The sequence below is a fragment of the Alternaria arborescens genome (genome assembly GCF_004154835.1).
Source record: "Alternaria arborescens strain FERA 675 chromosome Unknown contig_33, whole genome shotgun sequence".
Lineage (NCBI taxonomy): Eukaryota > Fungi > Ascomycota > Dothideomycetes > Pleosporales > Pleosporaceae > Alternaria > Alternaria arborescens.
In genome coordinates this window covers 39,023-54,625 of record NW_021167888.1, presented here as the reverse complement: position 1 = coordinate 54,625, position 15,603 = coordinate 39,023, and the positions used below count along the sequence as shown (strand labels likewise).

General features: G+C 51.1%; 9 protein-coding genes across 9 annotated transcripts; 4 read left to right on the top strand and 5 right to left on the bottom strand.

The window, feature by feature from the left end:
- Nucleotides 1–758: 758 nt before the first annotated feature.
- On the top strand, nt 759–2,718 carry AA0111_g10196 (hypothetical protein; the record flags this gene model as incomplete). The annotated part of the gene is made up of 3 exons (XM_028643918.1): nt 759–1,943; nt 2,008–2,088; nt 2,134–2,718. 3 exons carry the CDS (start codon nt 759–761, stop codon nt 2,716–2,718), a joined length of 1,851 nt encoding a protein of 616 aa, XP_028502130.1.
- Nucleotides 2,719–2,775: 57 nt separating this feature from the next.
- Nucleotides 2,776–3,822, bottom strand: AA0111_g10195 (Mitochondrial 2-methylisocitrate lyase; the record flags this gene model as incomplete). The annotated part of the gene is made up of 1 exon (XM_028643917.1): nt 2,776–3,822. The coding sequence occupies one exon, from the start codon at nt 3,820–3,822 to the stop codon at nt 2,776–2,778; it is 1,047 nt and encodes a 348-aa protein (XP_028502223.1).
- A 183-nt stretch (nt 3,823–4,005) lies between these two features.
- AA0111_g10194 (hypothetical protein) lies at nt 4,006–4,441 on the bottom strand (the record flags this gene model as incomplete). Its single annotated transcript, XM_028643916.1, has 2 exons — nt 4,006–4,267; nt 4,335–4,441. The coding sequence occupies 2 exons, from the start codon at nt 4,439–4,441 to the stop codon at nt 4,006–4,008; spliced, it is 369 nt and encodes a 122-aa protein (XP_028502222.1).
- A 610-nt stretch (nt 4,442–5,051) lies between these two features.
- AA0111_g10193 (hypothetical protein) lies at nt 5,052–6,533 on the bottom strand (the record flags this gene model as incomplete). The annotated part of the gene is made up of 3 exons (XM_028643915.1): nt 5,052–5,692; nt 5,744–6,314; nt 6,366–6,533. 3 exons carry the CDS (start codon nt 6,531–6,533, stop codon nt 5,052–5,054), a joined length of 1,380 nt encoding a protein of 459 aa, XP_028502132.1.
- Nucleotides 6,534–7,523: 990 nt separating this feature from the next.
- AA0111_g10192 (hypothetical protein) lies at nt 7,524–8,408 on the top strand (the record flags this gene model as incomplete). Its single annotated transcript, XM_028643914.1, has 1 exon — nt 7,524–8,408. The coding sequence occupies one exon, from the start codon at nt 7,524–7,526 to the stop codon at nt 8,406–8,408; it is 885 nt and encodes a 294-aa protein (XP_028502226.1).
- Nucleotides 8,409–8,534: 126 nt separating this feature from the next.
- Nucleotides 8,535–10,046, top strand: AA0111_g10191 (Uncharacterized protein; the record flags this gene model as incomplete). The annotated part of the gene is made up of 1 exon (XM_028643913.1): nt 8,535–10,046. One exon carries the CDS (start codon nt 8,535–8,537, stop codon nt 10,044–10,046), a length of 1,512 nt encoding a protein of 503 aa, XP_028502225.1.
- A 72-nt stretch (nt 10,047–10,118) lies between these two features.
- Nucleotides 10,119–11,722, bottom strand: AA0111_g10190 (hypothetical protein; the record flags this gene model as incomplete). Its single annotated transcript, XM_028643912.1, has 2 exons — nt 10,119–11,569; nt 11,617–11,722. 2 exons carry the CDS (start codon nt 11,720–11,722, stop codon nt 10,119–10,121), a joined length of 1,557 nt encoding a protein of 518 aa, XP_028502224.1.
- Nucleotides 11,723–12,213: 491 nt separating this feature from the next.
- On the bottom strand, nt 12,214–13,628 carry AA0111_g10189 (hypothetical protein; the record flags this gene model as incomplete). Its single annotated transcript, XM_028643910.1, has 2 exons — nt 12,214–12,959; nt 13,007–13,628. 2 exons carry the CDS (start codon nt 13,626–13,628, stop codon nt 12,214–12,216), a joined length of 1,368 nt encoding a protein of 455 aa, XP_028502176.1.
- A 133-nt stretch (nt 13,629–13,761) lies between these two features.
- On the top strand, nt 13,762–15,533 carry AA0111_g10188 (hypothetical protein; the record flags this gene model as incomplete). Its single annotated transcript, XM_028643909.1, has 2 exons — nt 13,762–13,857; nt 13,905–15,533. The coding sequence occupies 2 exons, from the start codon at nt 13,762–13,764 to the stop codon at nt 15,531–15,533; spliced, it is 1,725 nt and encodes a 574-aa protein (XP_028502161.1).
- Between the last annotated feature and the right edge of the window lie 70 nt (nt 15,534–15,603).

Here is a 15,603-nt window from a genome sequence, read left to right as displayed (position 1 = left end):
CCTTCGGCTCTAACAAACAAGCTTCTTCAGATGGCGTCAGCCGCCTGCATGTCATGCTGGCGCGTGCGGCGAGCTGTACCTGGCAATTGGAGATCATGCATGAGACTACAGTACTTGGAATTAGAATGAGAAGTAGTTGTTCGTCTTCTTGATGAAGGGTGGTGTCACATTGGAGCGACTTCAGACCAGGAGATTCGATGAGCGGGGCATGACCTTGGAAGTGGAGATTGCAGGTCAGTCACGTGGACGCGTAGCCTCTTTCGGCATCGTTTCCCATCCCTATCGTGTGCTGATCCGGCAACCGGCATTGCTATCACCGCGACACCCTGCACTGCCTCGAAGTGCGCTATCACAATACCAAACAAATTGCGACTGATAGCGTGATTCAAGCATGGAAGGAAAACCGAAGAGCACAAGCGATGGAGCATGAACCTGCCAGTCCCTCACAGGAGCCGGCACCCAAAAAGCAACGGACCTTGGCTTGACAGCGATGTCGCTCCCGGAAACAGAAGTGCGAAGACCGTCGACCATGTCAGAACTGTATCAAAGGAGATGAAAATTGTCTGCCCACCCAACCTGCGCCTCTTCCACACATTGAAAGCGAATATGTGCGCATTCTGGAACGACGCGTTGCTGAGCTCGAGTCTTTAGACCCACAGCACAGTCTCGACCACCTCGAGAGATGTTCTGACAGGCCTGATCAAGAAAATAATCCCGACACATCGCCGGCGAGCAGTGGGATTCGAAATGGCGGTGTCATGGGCGCGATTGCCAGTCCACCGGTTCAACGAACCGTCCCACCGCGACGCTCGTCCATTCTTTCTGGCTCGTCGCCAGGTTACGCTATAGCTCCTGGTCTCGATGATGAGCCCGACCTTAATCATCTCGTCTTTGGACTAATTGCATCGCCATCAGCTCAGTTCTCAACTCACGATGCTGCTATCAGTCCAACCAACCCGGGACCGGCACCAGCCATTGTGAATAGCGCACACGCACTGATGGCTACCATGTCTCCAGAGTTAGAGGAAGCATTGCTTGACGCGTATCGCGAGCGTGCTCAAGCTCAGTATCCCTTCTTCCATTGGGACACATTCCTCACATGGCATTCGGAATGGAAGCATTGCCTCTCCTGCGACCTCAAAGAACGAGCATGGGAAGGCTTTTTTGTCAACCTAGTGTACGCAACATCTTTAGTGCTTCTGCGTCAACCGTATGCGGCAGCACTTAATGCGCGAGAGTTTTACAACAGTGGAATTTCGCTGCTACCGGCTGTGCTACGTCAGCCAGATAGAATTCTTCAGGTGCAAGCCTATCTCCTGCTATCCATTCATGCACTGCATCAGAGCTCCACGGAACGTATTATTTCTCTTGCATCCACGGCTATGCGACAATGCGTTCAGCAACAACTACATCTCGGTGAGATGGAGCCGCCATCAGCGAACGTTCAAAGGAGGCTTATGATTCAAGTCCGTCGACGGTGCTTTTGGTGTGCGTATTTGCTTGATCGACTGGTCATGTCATCATTCGATCTGCCTCCATCGATACCAGACTATATGATAACCGTAAGACCATTTGCTAATATCAAGGACCATGAAATATGGGAAACCGCTGCGATTACTCCGCCCAGTCATGACTTACCTGACTCTCAGCATTATACATGCAACTCTTCAGCGCTTCATATACTCCAATGTAGGCGTATACAATCCGAGATTAGTGCCGTTACACTTCGATGGGATTATGACACTCAGTTCGAGAACACTTCGGATTGGCGAATAAGAATTCTTACAGAACTGGACAACTTTAAGTCCTGTGTAAAGAATTTCTCAGATCCACAGTCGAAAGGCTACACGTCGCAACGTTGGCAAGCTATGATTTATCACTACACGTTGCTCATGCTCTGTCGGCCAACAAAAGCCAACGTAGTCGGGTCTGCTGGCGACTGGGTAAGCCATTACTGCACGGAATGCACATTAATCACACACTGACTTTGTATTCTCGCTCCTGCAGTCAGTCCAAGCCAGCAGTCAAGCTTGTTTAATGTTTCGAAGAACCCAGATTGATCGTCAGATTGCTCAACCATGGCTTGCAGTGAGTATGATTCACGTCCGATGATGCTCCCGCTAATATCAGCAGCTTCTCGTTCAGTTCCAGTCCGGCATCACACTGCTGTACTGTTTCTGGGCTACTCCACCAGAACAAAGAACTGAAAATTACTTTTCCCTTGACGTTCCCGACGCGTTACGTGCCTGCTCCAATATTCTGGCGATAATGGCAGACCGATGGGCCAAGGCGGAATGTCTGAGAGACGTCTTTGAATTACTGGCGCGCGAGATACCGCTAGTCGATCGACCCAATAAGCCACCGACCCGATTATCAGACAAAACGGTCACGGCGATTCAAGCGCACCTCCCACAGGTTCTTGCACTAGTGGTGCATCGCCCCGTGTTACGCATGATCGATGAGATGATACACGAAGACTTTCCTCGCTCCATTCAACCTTCTCAGCCTCCGTCAGTCGCTGGCATGCTCGGCCCAACCCAGCAGGAATCTGAGGATCATTTCAACTCTCAGCTACAGCAAATCAATGCAAATTTTCAGATGCCATTCGCCATGCAACAGCCGTTCGAGTATGGAATGGCGGAACCTGGGCTTCACGATCCGGATGTCGAGGGGCTGCTCTCATTCCCTGGCGTTTTCGATTTCGACGGCTGGACATGAGGCACCAATGAAGGATGAGGTTTTATCAGCCATGATATGTTTAAGATATTACAGCTATCAGTGTCTCTGGAAGTTGGCAGCCTTCCCTTTCTCTACAATTGACTCTCCTGCGACTGTCTCAAAGAATGCATCTGCCAGGTACCCACCGCAATAGCTCAATTTCTCGAAGCCGTCCGTCATAGGCTTTGAATTAAGAGCTGGACCTTGGATCGACTTCAAGTAGCCAGCAATACCTTGCTCCTGCCACATCTTTGCGAATTGTTCCGTCACCATGTTCAGGCCTTGCAGACTCCAGATCGGTTGGACCTGCCACACGATTCCTAGCTTGGCAAGGTCAAGATGTAGGTTCTTAACATGGTTCTCACTGAAGCCGGCTTTCCCAAAGTCGTAGTCGCCGGTGTAGCCAAAGGCGAAAAGTCTGTCCGGATACACCTTCCGAACTTCTGTGTGAAATTCAACGATGTCTCCCCAGTTAGGTGAATCCATACGTGCCCAAGTTACGTCTCCAAGCGGTGCAGCGGCGATGGCACGCTCGACGGTGCCTTTGACGCAGCTTTTCAGCATATATTGACCCATGGCTGATCTCGATAGCTCCCAGTCGAAAATCACTTCCTGTTGGACGGTCTTGGTTGCGATATTGCGACGATCGGACAGGGACGCGAACTTCTGTTTCGACAGCTCTGCCTTATATGCGGCATACTCTTCTTCCGTCGCAACGGCCTCTACAGCTTCGTCGAATGTCTTGATTCCCGCTTTGGCCTTCCACTCGTCTCGTGCAACCTTCAAATCTTTACCTTCGATCTGTGCGGCCTGAACGCACTTTTGCAGTGGCTCAACCTCCTTCGTTGCGCCCTGCACGTATTCATGGTCACGCTCATCGACGACACTGGTGATGAATTCAGCATGGTCTGTATCGCAGCGGCACAACAGTAGCGTCTCCGCGCCCATGACATCAAATTGCATCCGCACAGCTGTCAGACGATCCAGGTATTCCTGAGTGGGTACGATAGTCCGCCCTTGACCAACTGTGAACTTCTTCATGCCGATGGCTAGGTCGTCGATGTGTATCATAGCCACACCAGTGTCCACAAACTCGCGTGCCATTTTGATCGTACTAGTGAGGCTACCGAAGCCCGTATCGCCATCCGCGACGATAGGCGCCATATAATCCCAGTTCTCCAGTCCTTGTCGCTCTTCGATCGGATGTCGCAATCGGTACTGTCGTTGTCGCTTATCATGCCAAAGTTGGCTCTTGAAGATCTTTGACACAACCTTCGGCACGGTATCTCAAGGATAGTCGGCGTGGTCCATTCCCGGGAGCGCGACTTCTGAGAACCCACATAAAGCACCAGAGAAGTAGACGGTTTGCTGGTGCTTGGTCATCTGCGAAACCGTAACGGGATTTGTAGTACCGAATGTCAACTCGCATGTGCCAGCTTTGTTGTGGGCGTGCAGTTGATTCCAAAGCTTGATGGCCTGGGCCGAAGAGGCATCTGAGGGTGCGGGAATGGACGTTCGAAGCGCGGCTATAGTGCTTGCAGAGTATGGTCTATGTATGAAATCAGCTCAACTCTATTGTGAATTGTTTCTCGTAATAACTTGTGAAGTTTACATACCGCTTCAAGTGGGATTGTCTTGCGGAGCTCCATTGATTCTCAATCGCAGCTACATCAGCCTCGAAAGCCTTTTGCTCATCTTCAACTAATATCTGAAATTCTGGCATGGTGTTGGATATGTTGCAATGATATATGATTATGTTTATCGAGTTCCCTAGCTTGGAGGACGATATGTTTATATCGAAAGGGTACTGAAGACCATTTATCCATAAATTTCGTCTCCTTCTTATGGTAGCTTTCCCAACGTGCGATGCACGAAAACGGTTGCTACCCTTGTCATCTAGCATATGCAGGGTATGTAGCTTCCCCACTACGCAAAGGTGCATGAGCCGGGTGCTGTCGCAGCGTCGCACTTTGAAGTCCGACAAACTCCGTTATCAAGGGACAAGCCAATCCACGAGGTGCTCCACTTTTGACGTGCGGGGGCGTACGGTATGCTTGATCGGTTCGCGACTTCCGATCAACGCGAACACAGTTTCATCCACTGGGAATAGACATTTGACAAGCAAATTGTTGAGTAATTTTGCTGTAGCAAATAGTTACATAAGTTATTGGCTGTACTGATCTTGATCAAAATTTGGGAAGTCTTTAGATCACAACTAGCATCTAACACGAATCGATGACACAAATACGGCGAGAGTTCTGTAGGCTTTGCGCAGTCGGTTGTATTTTTGATCCTGCAAATCTGTATATATGCTACCTCGTATTCTTTCGCACCTACCATACGTATCGGAAATGCACATTCTGCTTATCAGTCAGGTCGCGGAAGTCGGTGTCTGCATGCACTCTCCCACCCTTGTCGGAATCAATCCGATCACGCCTCCGGTTCTCGTACCAACAGTATGTTGCGTACATGGCGATGGTGATGATCGATAGCACGTAGCTACCCAGAACGGCACCCATACCAAGTGGGTACAGTGGAGCTTGATCAGCCTTGAAGAACTGTGGAGCGATAATATTGCTAACACAATAGGCGATGAAGACCAGCGCATTGACTGTGACTTTCTTAGTATGGCCCGCGGTATTTGCCGTGTTGATACCAAATGAAACAATGTATGGACCAAGGTAAAAGTATAAACAGTATAGTGCCGCGAGACGTCCGTTATAGTTGTCGAGGGGCAAGACGTAGAGGAAGACTGCGGATATCATGCCAACGATGATACCAAACATGACCCAAGCAGTTCGCAGCTGCTTCGCAGGGAAGTATTTCGCGGTCAAGAAGACCCCACCGTTACATACGTACGATGCCACGGTTTGTAAGATACCGGTAGGCATCGTGAGGAGCGTCGAGCGCTGTGATGTATAACCGAGGCCTTTGATGATAAGAGGCGTGAAGTTCTTTAGACCGCCGTTCGGAACTTGGGGATGTTAGCTCATGTCTGTAGTGTTGGTACCTCAGGTTTCCTTACTGCTAATCCAAATGTGAAAGAAGAACATCAGCCAGGTCTTCGGATCGAGGAAGGCTTCAATCATCTGTTCCTTCTTGAACGTCTTGTTTTCCACTCCAGTCTGATCTTGCCGGATTTTGTCGATCACAATTGCCTTTTGCCGTTCCGTAACAAACTTCGCTTTGACGGGATTGTCAGGCAAGAAGATGCCGATCACACAAGCCCACACAATGGTCATCGCACCTGTAATCCAAAACATGGCACTCCATTGGTGTTCGCCTGCGAGGAAACCAATTCCATAACCAATCGGACCAGTGAAGCATACTGAGAGTCCAGTATACATCAGGCCTGTTCGAAGTGGTTGCTCACGTCGAGGATACCACATGCCGATGATAAGGAAATTGCGCGGTACGATCGGCGCTTCAAGGGCTCCAAGCAGCACACGTAGTGCAATGAGAGTTGGGAAGTTGTTTGCGAAGCCAATCGCAATGAGTATACAGCCCCAAAGAAGTTGAACGACGAACATGAGCTTGGCGATCGGAAAGCGCTGAAGGAGGCTGCCACTGGGAAGACACCATACCAGGTAGCCAAACTATTCATCACCGTTAGCAGTACAAATGCGACGCTGAATGGACTTGCTTACGTAGAAGGCACTGCCAACCCAGCTATATCGATCTCCAGTCAACCCGGTGTCAGCCCGGAAGCCATACAGGGCAGCCGTAGCTGTCGTAACTTTGTCCATAGCGCCCAGCGTGATGACGCAAGTCCAGCTTCCATCGTAGATGTGTTGCTCCCTTTCTGGTGTACGCATTCTCGCCCTCAAGGTGATGGGCGTAGGCAGCAGCGACATCAATATTGGCTGAAGCGACTTCGCCGATCTTGACGGAGTGCGTATCTTCGACGTCGGCAGACGACATGATCTTGCTATCCTCGGCCATGATATTGGTAAATGGGTGAAGATTGGGACGCAAAAAGAAGTTCCTGTGAGATGTTTCGAACACGTTCACCAGGCTCGTGATTTATACAAAAGCTGGATCACGATCAAGAACCATATCGCGAATGTGTATCTTGGTATCTCGTTGGGTGTTACTATCTCCAGCTAGACAGCGGTTGAACGTGATATGGGCCATTAGAGGCCAGCTCGATAAGACTATCACTACATCCTTGACTCGTGGGCGCTCGTTTTCTCCGCGTTTTGGCGACGGCAATGATCAACCGGTTCGCATGCCCATGTACGTTGCTTAGCGTTGAGGGAACAAAGAGCTGACGCTTCGGACTCTCGACTCCGCCAGTGGGTCACGACCAAGCGTGGACTACCAGGCTATCCCACTATGCCTCAATAGTGCTAGCTCCGAGGCCCTCAAATCCCGAGAGCTGGGATCTGTATGGGTAGACGACATAGATATGCCATGAAGTACGCATGCAGCAAGGTGATGGTCTGTGAAGTGCCGGGCATACTAATACCGTGACTACATCGGCGCGCAATGTCCGATTGTTTCCCGTCCGCACAATAGTGCGACCATCGCGTATACAGGCGACAGAGGTATCTAGGCGACTAGAACTGAGACAGCGTTGTGTTTGGTCAGGGTAGACCAAGTGAGTAGACCGTGGTGGAAAGACGTGGCAAGTCGCGAGGAAGTCGCGACAAGCGTCAACCGCTTATCGGCGGCTGTCACGTGCACGGCCGAATTTAGACCCATATATCGAAAGTGACATAGAGCAAGATAAATGGATCAGTATCGAAAGACTTACTTGACACTAGACAGGCGACTTGAAATCCATATACTCGCTTGGTAAAATCATGGCACAAGTTCTTCGCATTTGTATGCTGAACGCTGACGCACCGGTGCCGGTGGTGGCTGGCAAACGTGCCCCCACCTACGGACGTGTCTTCCACGATCTCCTCTCTTCCGCCGCCAACAATACCAAATCATCGCTACATCCATCGAAAAATCTCGTCCGCATTACGTCTACGGATTTCAATGTCGTGGTAAACGAATACCCAGCTTCGATAACAGAATTCGATGCCATCATCATTTCTGGCTCAGCGAACTCTGCATATGATGATTTGCCCTGGATACGCAAACTTGAACGATGGGTGAAGGAAGTGTACGAAAACGAACCGAGTTTGAAGATATTTGGGAGCTGTTTTGGTCACCAGCTAGTATGTCAAGCTTTGCTAAAAGACTATGGCGTTAAGGTAGAGAAAGATCCAAAAGGCTGGGAGCTAGGAGTCAAGGAGATCACACTACATCAACAGTTTCGGGGCAAATTCTTTGGGAACGACAAAGGTGTTGAAGCGGGTGGCTTGGAGAAAATGAGATTGCAGTTTGTACACCATGACCACGTGGTTGTGCCAGATATGGAGGCCCTGCCACAGTCCTGGATGACGGTAGGAAATACTCAGCATTGCGCGGTACAGGGAATATACGAACCAGGTCGTGTCCTTACATTTCAAGGCCACTTCGAGTTTGATCGTTTCATCAATAGTGAGACGGTCAAATATTTCTTCCCGGGTTGGCAACCAAAAGTCTTGGAAGAGACACTTGATGATATTGATGCAGACGACGATTCTGTGATGGCAGCTAGTATGGTCCTCAAGTTCTTCCTTGAGGGCAGTATTAGGAAGCATGGCCAATCACATACTGTTAACGGGGGCTTGCTTACACCACCATCTCGAGAGTAAATATGTAGATAGTAAACGTTTCGATGTGTATCAACTACATGTCTAACGGTTGAAGTTCCTAGTCGGCCCCCTCAATCAACGCACCTAGTCTTTTGACACCTTCAATGATCTCCGCCTCTGTATGCCATGCCCATGATAGACGAATACCATTCCCATAGCCCTTTGCAGCTCGGACAGCGGATTCAGGCTCACCACCCAATTTCCGGCGGCACGCACCTTCCTGATATCACTTGCGTAACACCTGTCTTCGACCATGCGGGCGAGACTGTCATATTCTACACAGCTTCGATAGGTCATCATCAAGAAATTGGTGGAATACTCCCAGGCTCAATGCCAGCTGGTAGCGTTGAGCTACACGAAGAAGGCGCTACGATAGTCTCAGAGTATCTTGTTCGCGATGGAGTCTTCGACGAAGAGCTGGTTACAAGAGTGCTACTCCATGATCCAGCACAGTATGCAGGATGCTCAGGAACACGTAAGCTAGCCGATAATATCAACAACCTCAAAGCACAGGTATCAGCCAACGCCAAAGGTGCCGCACTGGTAGCCGATCTCATCGCTGAAAGAGGTCTCGCCATTGTACACCTCAACATGCATGCCATCACCTCGAACGCCGAGTCGTGTGTGCGGGAATTCATGAAGCGCACTTATCATGAAACTGGCGGTAAGATCCTCACCGCACTCGACTACATGGATGACGGCACCCCCATAAAACTCGCGATAACCATCGACCCAGATGACGGGTCTGCCCACTTCGACTTCACTGGAACAGGCGAAGAAGGCTACCACAGTTTCAACGCTCCACAAGCAATTGCCAGATCTGCAACACTCTACGTGCTCCGTTGCCTCATAAACCAAGACATTCCGCTGAACGAAGGCTGCCTCCGCCCTCTCACATTCACAATTCCAAAAGGAAGTATCCTCACCCCCTCACCATATGCCGCAGTATGCGCTGGAAATCCTATTACATCCCAACGCGTAACAGACGTCGTGAACCGCGCCTTCGAAGCATGTGCCGCAAGCCAAGGTGACTGCAACGTCTTCTCCTTTGGCATAAACGGTGACAATGACGACACTGGCAACCTCATTCCAGACTCCGGTTTCGGCTTCGGAGAAACGATATGCGGAGGTAGTGGCGCGGGACCTGGCTGGCACGGAACTTCCGGAGTACATATCCATATGACGAACACCCGTATCACGGACCCAGAACTACTGGAGAAGAGGTATCCTGTGCTTCTTCGCGAGTTTAGTATACGGGATGGATCAGGTGGCAAAGGGCGTTGGAGTGGTGGGAATGGTATCCGGAGGGTGTACGAGTTTTACCGCGATATGAATGCAAGTATCGTCAGTGAAAGGCGGGTTACTAGACCTTATGGTATGTTGGGTGGGGAAGACGGAAGTAGTGGAGTGAACTACGTCGTCAAGAAAGTCGGTGGGAGGTGGTGTAGGTTGGGTGGACGTAAGGACTTTGCTGTACAGAAGGGCGATTGCTTTGTGATCGACACACCTGGTGGAGGGGGATGGGGAACAAAGGATGAAACGAAGACAGATACAGATGAACTAGAAAGCGCGAAAAGGTCGGCGGTAGAGCGGAGGTTTGTCAGTCAGTTCCGGTTGGCGCAGGAAGCCAGCAACTAGACTTGGCGGACTTCCCTATATCTTAACCTAGTTTAATTCTTTTTCGAATTCGTCGTCATCTATTCCTTTGTTTCACCACGCGCCCTCCCTTGCCAGGATATCCCACCCTACGAGTCGCCAAACCTCCTCCTTGTACCATGTCTGCACATCTTTGTCGTCGACTTTGGCTACATTTTGCATGGAACCAAGTCGCATAGCTGGAACAGGCTTTGTGAGAACATCCAGGAACTCGTCGTTAGTGTTGTTCCCATACATGCACGCAACAAGTGTTCGTTGCAAGCGGTCTCTTGCCAGAGGGCTCAAGCGCGCCCTGGTGCTCGTCACTGGAGTTTTGGTGCTCATTGTACGGGCGGGTCGGTTAGATGCCGAGTTAGGGCGAGCGTTCTGGGGATTCATGTGGTTTGGAGCTAAACCCATTGCTCGTTCAAGGATCAATACGAGTGCCTTCACTTCAAGACGGGTGGCTAGGGAGTCGCTATCCCGTGTTGTCGCCTCAGCAGCATCTCTCGGCTCGGGCGGTGGCAAGATGTTGCCTTCGATAGAAGTACTGCGATGCTGTCCGAACGTAAAATAATACAACCTCTTTCCCACGCGTTCGAACAGGACGAAGACGAAGCCATCGAAGATCTTTTGATGCACAGAGTCGGTTTTCTCGAGGAATCCGAGAAAGCTGATCAACAAGTGAGCAACTGCTCTAGCCGGAGCGGACTCTTTCACGACCGGAGACGGCGCTTTCGTCTTCGTCTTATTTGGTGAAGAGGTTGGCGACAAGGAAGTCTCCGCTGTACGTCGAGCTGATATCTCGATCGATTGCAACGCGGCGTTGAACATCCCTGCTACCTCACAGACGACCAGGCTAGCAAGTCGCACATCTGCTTTGCACCCCACGAGCTTATTTGTACCAACGAGTAACGACATGAAGGCTCTAGCACAGACAGAGAGGGCAACAGCGAAGTCAGATTTGTCCTTGTCGAACGACATGGCTTTAGCGCTTCTCCGCCCTTGACGAGAGAGCAGCTCGTGGTTCTGAGCGACAATGAGTATGACCTTGCCAATGCCTGAAGCAATTCGTACAAGATTGAAGCAGAGAGCCTCAGTGTCAGGCTCGTCGGACCGGCACAGTGAGTGCGTAGTGTATAAAGCTTCCATGAGTTTGGAACCATCCCTGCCCAGCACTTCCAAGAAATCCAGGTCATTGTCGATAGTTTCTTGAGCAGCGGCCGTTGGCGATTGCTTTTGTGCTTGTCTCGACGGCTTGGATCTCGTGGGTGACGCTGATGGTGCTTTGCGCTTGGTGGTGTAGGCAGCTGCATCAACATCCAAGACGGGACCGGACAGGCTCGACAGTAAGTGGTTCGATCTTTCGAGCTTAATATTGACACCTTGAAGTTTCTCACATTCATCTTCGGCCTTTTGACATCGATTCTTCCAGTAGGCGACTTCGTCAACATAGCATGTAGGATTTTCTCGCTCTCTGGGGCCGAGACCGGGCTTAGTCTGGGCACGTAGCTGCAGAACGTAGTCTAACGATATCAGAAAGTGTGGATCTTTTTCAAAGGTTTGAATGTACCTCGTACTTGCATCCCGGCTGGTTTGGTCCGAACAATGGCAAGAGCAAGTGCCATCTGTTGCTCAGACGGAGGGAAGGGCGGGCGCGAGAGCGCGTTCTGCGTCATGACGATGGTGATGCTGGAAGGAAGTCAAACAGGTGGCAGTGGCCTACTGCAGGAGAGTCGACGAAAAAATTTGTACACGGTGGTTGCTATGACATAGGAATGAAAGGCAATGATAGGAAGATGAGGCAGATCGACGGAAGATAGAAGTGACGACCTTGAGAGGTGAGATGACGAGAGCAGGAAGGAGACAACCCCCGCGACTGCGAATGGAAAGAACGAATGTCACTCCTAGCAATCTCTCTGTCACTATCTTCGATCCTGGATGATATTGGAGGAACTACAGTGAGAGTTCATGCCGTTCGTCTCGAGCTGAATGCAGTCGCTTTCGTTGCTGTGGTATATTACCTCTGCTACACTCGGCCGTGCGACGCTCGCAGAGTCCACGCTCGCAGAGTCCAAGCACGACAGATCGAAGCTGCAGCTGTGTTCATCTTGTATTGTACATATGGCTTACATGACTAATACATCCACTATATGCGTCTCTTGTGCCCTCAGCGCATGCGCTCCGTTCGCCTCTTGTAAGGTAGCGGCTCGACCCTCTTCCTCTTGAACTCTACAGCAATCTGGTCCTTCAGACCTGCGCGGTCCATGACACCAGCCATGCTCTCATCCCATTTCGTTCTGAACAGCGTAGCTGTGATTGCGTTCAGCTTGTTCGAATCAGCAAAGCTGCGGAGATTGAACCCCATACGCTGAGTCTTGTTGAACTTGGTGACATCGAGCGCCTTGCCTTCGTTTTGCTCAAAGACAAAAATGCCTAGGCGATGGTATGGCGCACCCTTGTGAGCCCAGGGAGCAACCCAGGGCAGCGCAATCTTCTTGGCACTGAAATCTTCAGTTTTCTGATCTTCTTGAGCGATGCGCTGAAGAGGTATCGAAGTGTTGCTTGGTGAGATTGATATGTTGGAGGCGATGAGGTGGCATCGGTAAGTGAAGCCGTCCTTTTCTGTGACTGGCACATCTGCGTCTACTACTACCACAGTAACCAGCTTCTCACCAGGGGTGAAGGTCTGAACGTTGAGACGAGGCATCTTCTCACTGATGGCAGAATCCACGAAGTCTCCGGGCGCCACCGGCTTTCGCCCAAAACCGAGGTCAATGTCTGCTACCAAATTCAGCGAGGGGAGAAGGTCGGGAACGATCGCAAGTTGTGTGATACGTTGTTCCAGCACACGGCGCTTGAACTGGCGCCACTTCTTTTCGGCAAGGTAGCGATAGATTGGCTTGTTCATGTTACCTGCACAAGTCAGTCAAGTTGGTAGCATCTAAATTGACAATACCTACCCAGTCCGTCCTCAAACTTCCGCTTCACAACCGGGTCGTTGATGTCGGCCAGGATAATCAGCTCTTGAAGGTGCTGCTTCATACTCCGCAATCGATGCTCCTTGGCTGCCGGACCTCCACTGGTGCTTGGATCTTGGGCCATCAGGTTCTTTATCCGCAACTGCTGGGTCTCGATTTCCTTGATCTTTTCCTGCCTGTCTTCCAACAAGACCTTTCTCGCCTCCTGGAAACATTGGTATGGCAATTGTTCGAAGGGAACCTCATCGGCCTTCTGCATGGTCGATCGACGAAGAACAGCACGGCGACGACGGGATCCAACGGGTTGGACATGTTCTCTCCGCAACAGTCGGCGTTCCTGCTTCTTGTTCTCAACCATCTGAGGGTCTAGAGTACCCCATTTCTGCATGTATTCTGGGGTTTCTTGAGAGCCAGCCTTCTGGGCAGCGCCTTCCGGTGGGTTCGAGGGCGGTGGTGGTGGTGTCGCATTCGTGGGTTGTGTCTGCACCTCTTCACGAGCTACGGCCGAGGTGGAGAGGAGGCGACGGGTGCCATTGGCGGCTGGCAATTGTCGCACGCATCGTAGACATGCGCTGAATTGGCGCAGTGTTGGCGTGGAGGCCATGGTGTTGATGGCTTGGACGGTGTTCAAGAACGATGGTGCCCGCTGGAAAATGTGGTGATCCTCACGTTAGCGCTTTTCGTAGACCTCCGCCTCCAACTCCGACGACTTCAACAGTTGAACCACCCCGACCGGCATGGCTTCCACGAGGATATCCGCGCCCATGCGTGGCGTCACACATCAATTGAGAAGTCTGTCGATACGGCCGAATGCGCTGTGTACGCGCTGCGCCGTATGTTGTTTCGCCGTCATTGTATGCGACATGCTAACGTCGTTAAGAAATCTCTATGCACGCCCACCAGCCGCTCAATAACCACATCTGCCCCCTCCAAGGCCACGCTATCGTCGATAAATGCCAAGGCCCATGACTCCGGATATGTGCCTGTTAAGCCTTTTGAGCAGCAGACAGTTCTCGCAACTATCCACCAATTCCCTTCTCTGGAACCGCTCCGATTCGAAGAATACCCTGCAAATCACCTATACCTGCCCACCCGACGAGACATACTACACCGCGCTGTCATCTACGAAGGAGATAGTACCCGGTTAGGTACTGCTTCGACAAAGACAAGATATGAAGTACGAGGTTCAGCAAGAAAGATCCGGCCGCAGAAGGGAACCGGTCGCGCTCGTCTGGGAGACAAGAAGTCGCCCATGCTGAAAGGTGGAGGTGTCGCTCATGGCCCCAAGCCCCGCGACTTTGCGACTGAACTGCCTAAGAAGGTTTACGACCTCGCATGGCGGACAGCACTCTCGTACCGGTTCAGGAAGGGCGAACTGATCATTGTGGACAACGCGATGGAGATTGAAAGCCCATCAACAAAGTTACTGAGCGATATCCTCAAGTACCACGAAAAGTTACACGGTAAGGGCAGGAGTTTGATGGTCACGTTGGAAGAGCGACCGTTATTGGAGCAGGCGTTGGTAGAGATGGATCGTGGTGAACAAACGCTCACATGGGAGGAAGTCGACGTCAAAAACCTCCTCGAACTGTCGCGCGTCATCATCGAGCGTGACGCATTGCACAACATCCTCCTTGCTCATGAGGAGGATATCACACACAAGGCCATCACGCCCTGGCACAAGAGCCTTGTCCGATCATCGCCACCCACCGAGCTCGAATCGACCATCGGCTGGGAAGAATTCCGCGAACTCTCCCTCTCCGACCCTAAAGAGAAAGATGTCATGCGCGCTGGAGTCTACGAAAATGTGGCAGGTACGCGCTACGCCTACGCTGAATCTCTGCCTCAAGGACCCAAACGTTCCGAACTCACGATATCCGCCTACAACCTCCTTTCCGAAGCCAAGGAACTGCAATTCGCCGAGAAGACCGGCCGTTCTTTCAACGACTATCTCATCTCCCCGGAGAGTGACGAGTGGCCTCGCATCCAGACTATAACTTACCAAATCAACACGAAACATGACCTTGCTGGCAGAGCTTTGAACACCAACAGACTGGAGTCTGAAGAGATCATGGTCGAATTGGGGGAGCTTCAAGTACGGAAGGCAGAAGTAGAGTATGAGGCGGCGTTACTCGCAGCACAAATCCACGAGCACCGCTCTGAAGCTTTCCGTTTGACTGGGGATGAAGCGAGAGCTGAAGAACAGTTGGAATTGGCTAGCGGCGAGAGGACCAATGTCGACAATGCAGAACTACTACTTTTGGAGTCTAGGCTCGAATTCGCCAAGCAGAAGAATGTCGTTGCCACTCTCAAGGGCCACTTCGCTGGCCAGCAGAAGACAAGGGAAGAGGTTAGGCTTTGTGAGGAGAAGCTTCAGGCCAAGAGTGCGGAAATAGCGGCTGACATGGCCGAACGCGAGACGATCGAGGGTGAGGACGTGCAGGAGGTGGATGTTGCGACTGGAGTTGAGACAAAGGCTGAGCCGGCCAAGGAAGTGAAGAAGTTATGAGGTTTTTGATATGTGATATTATACAATGTATCTATAGATGTTCATGAATCGTTACACCACGTGTGATGTT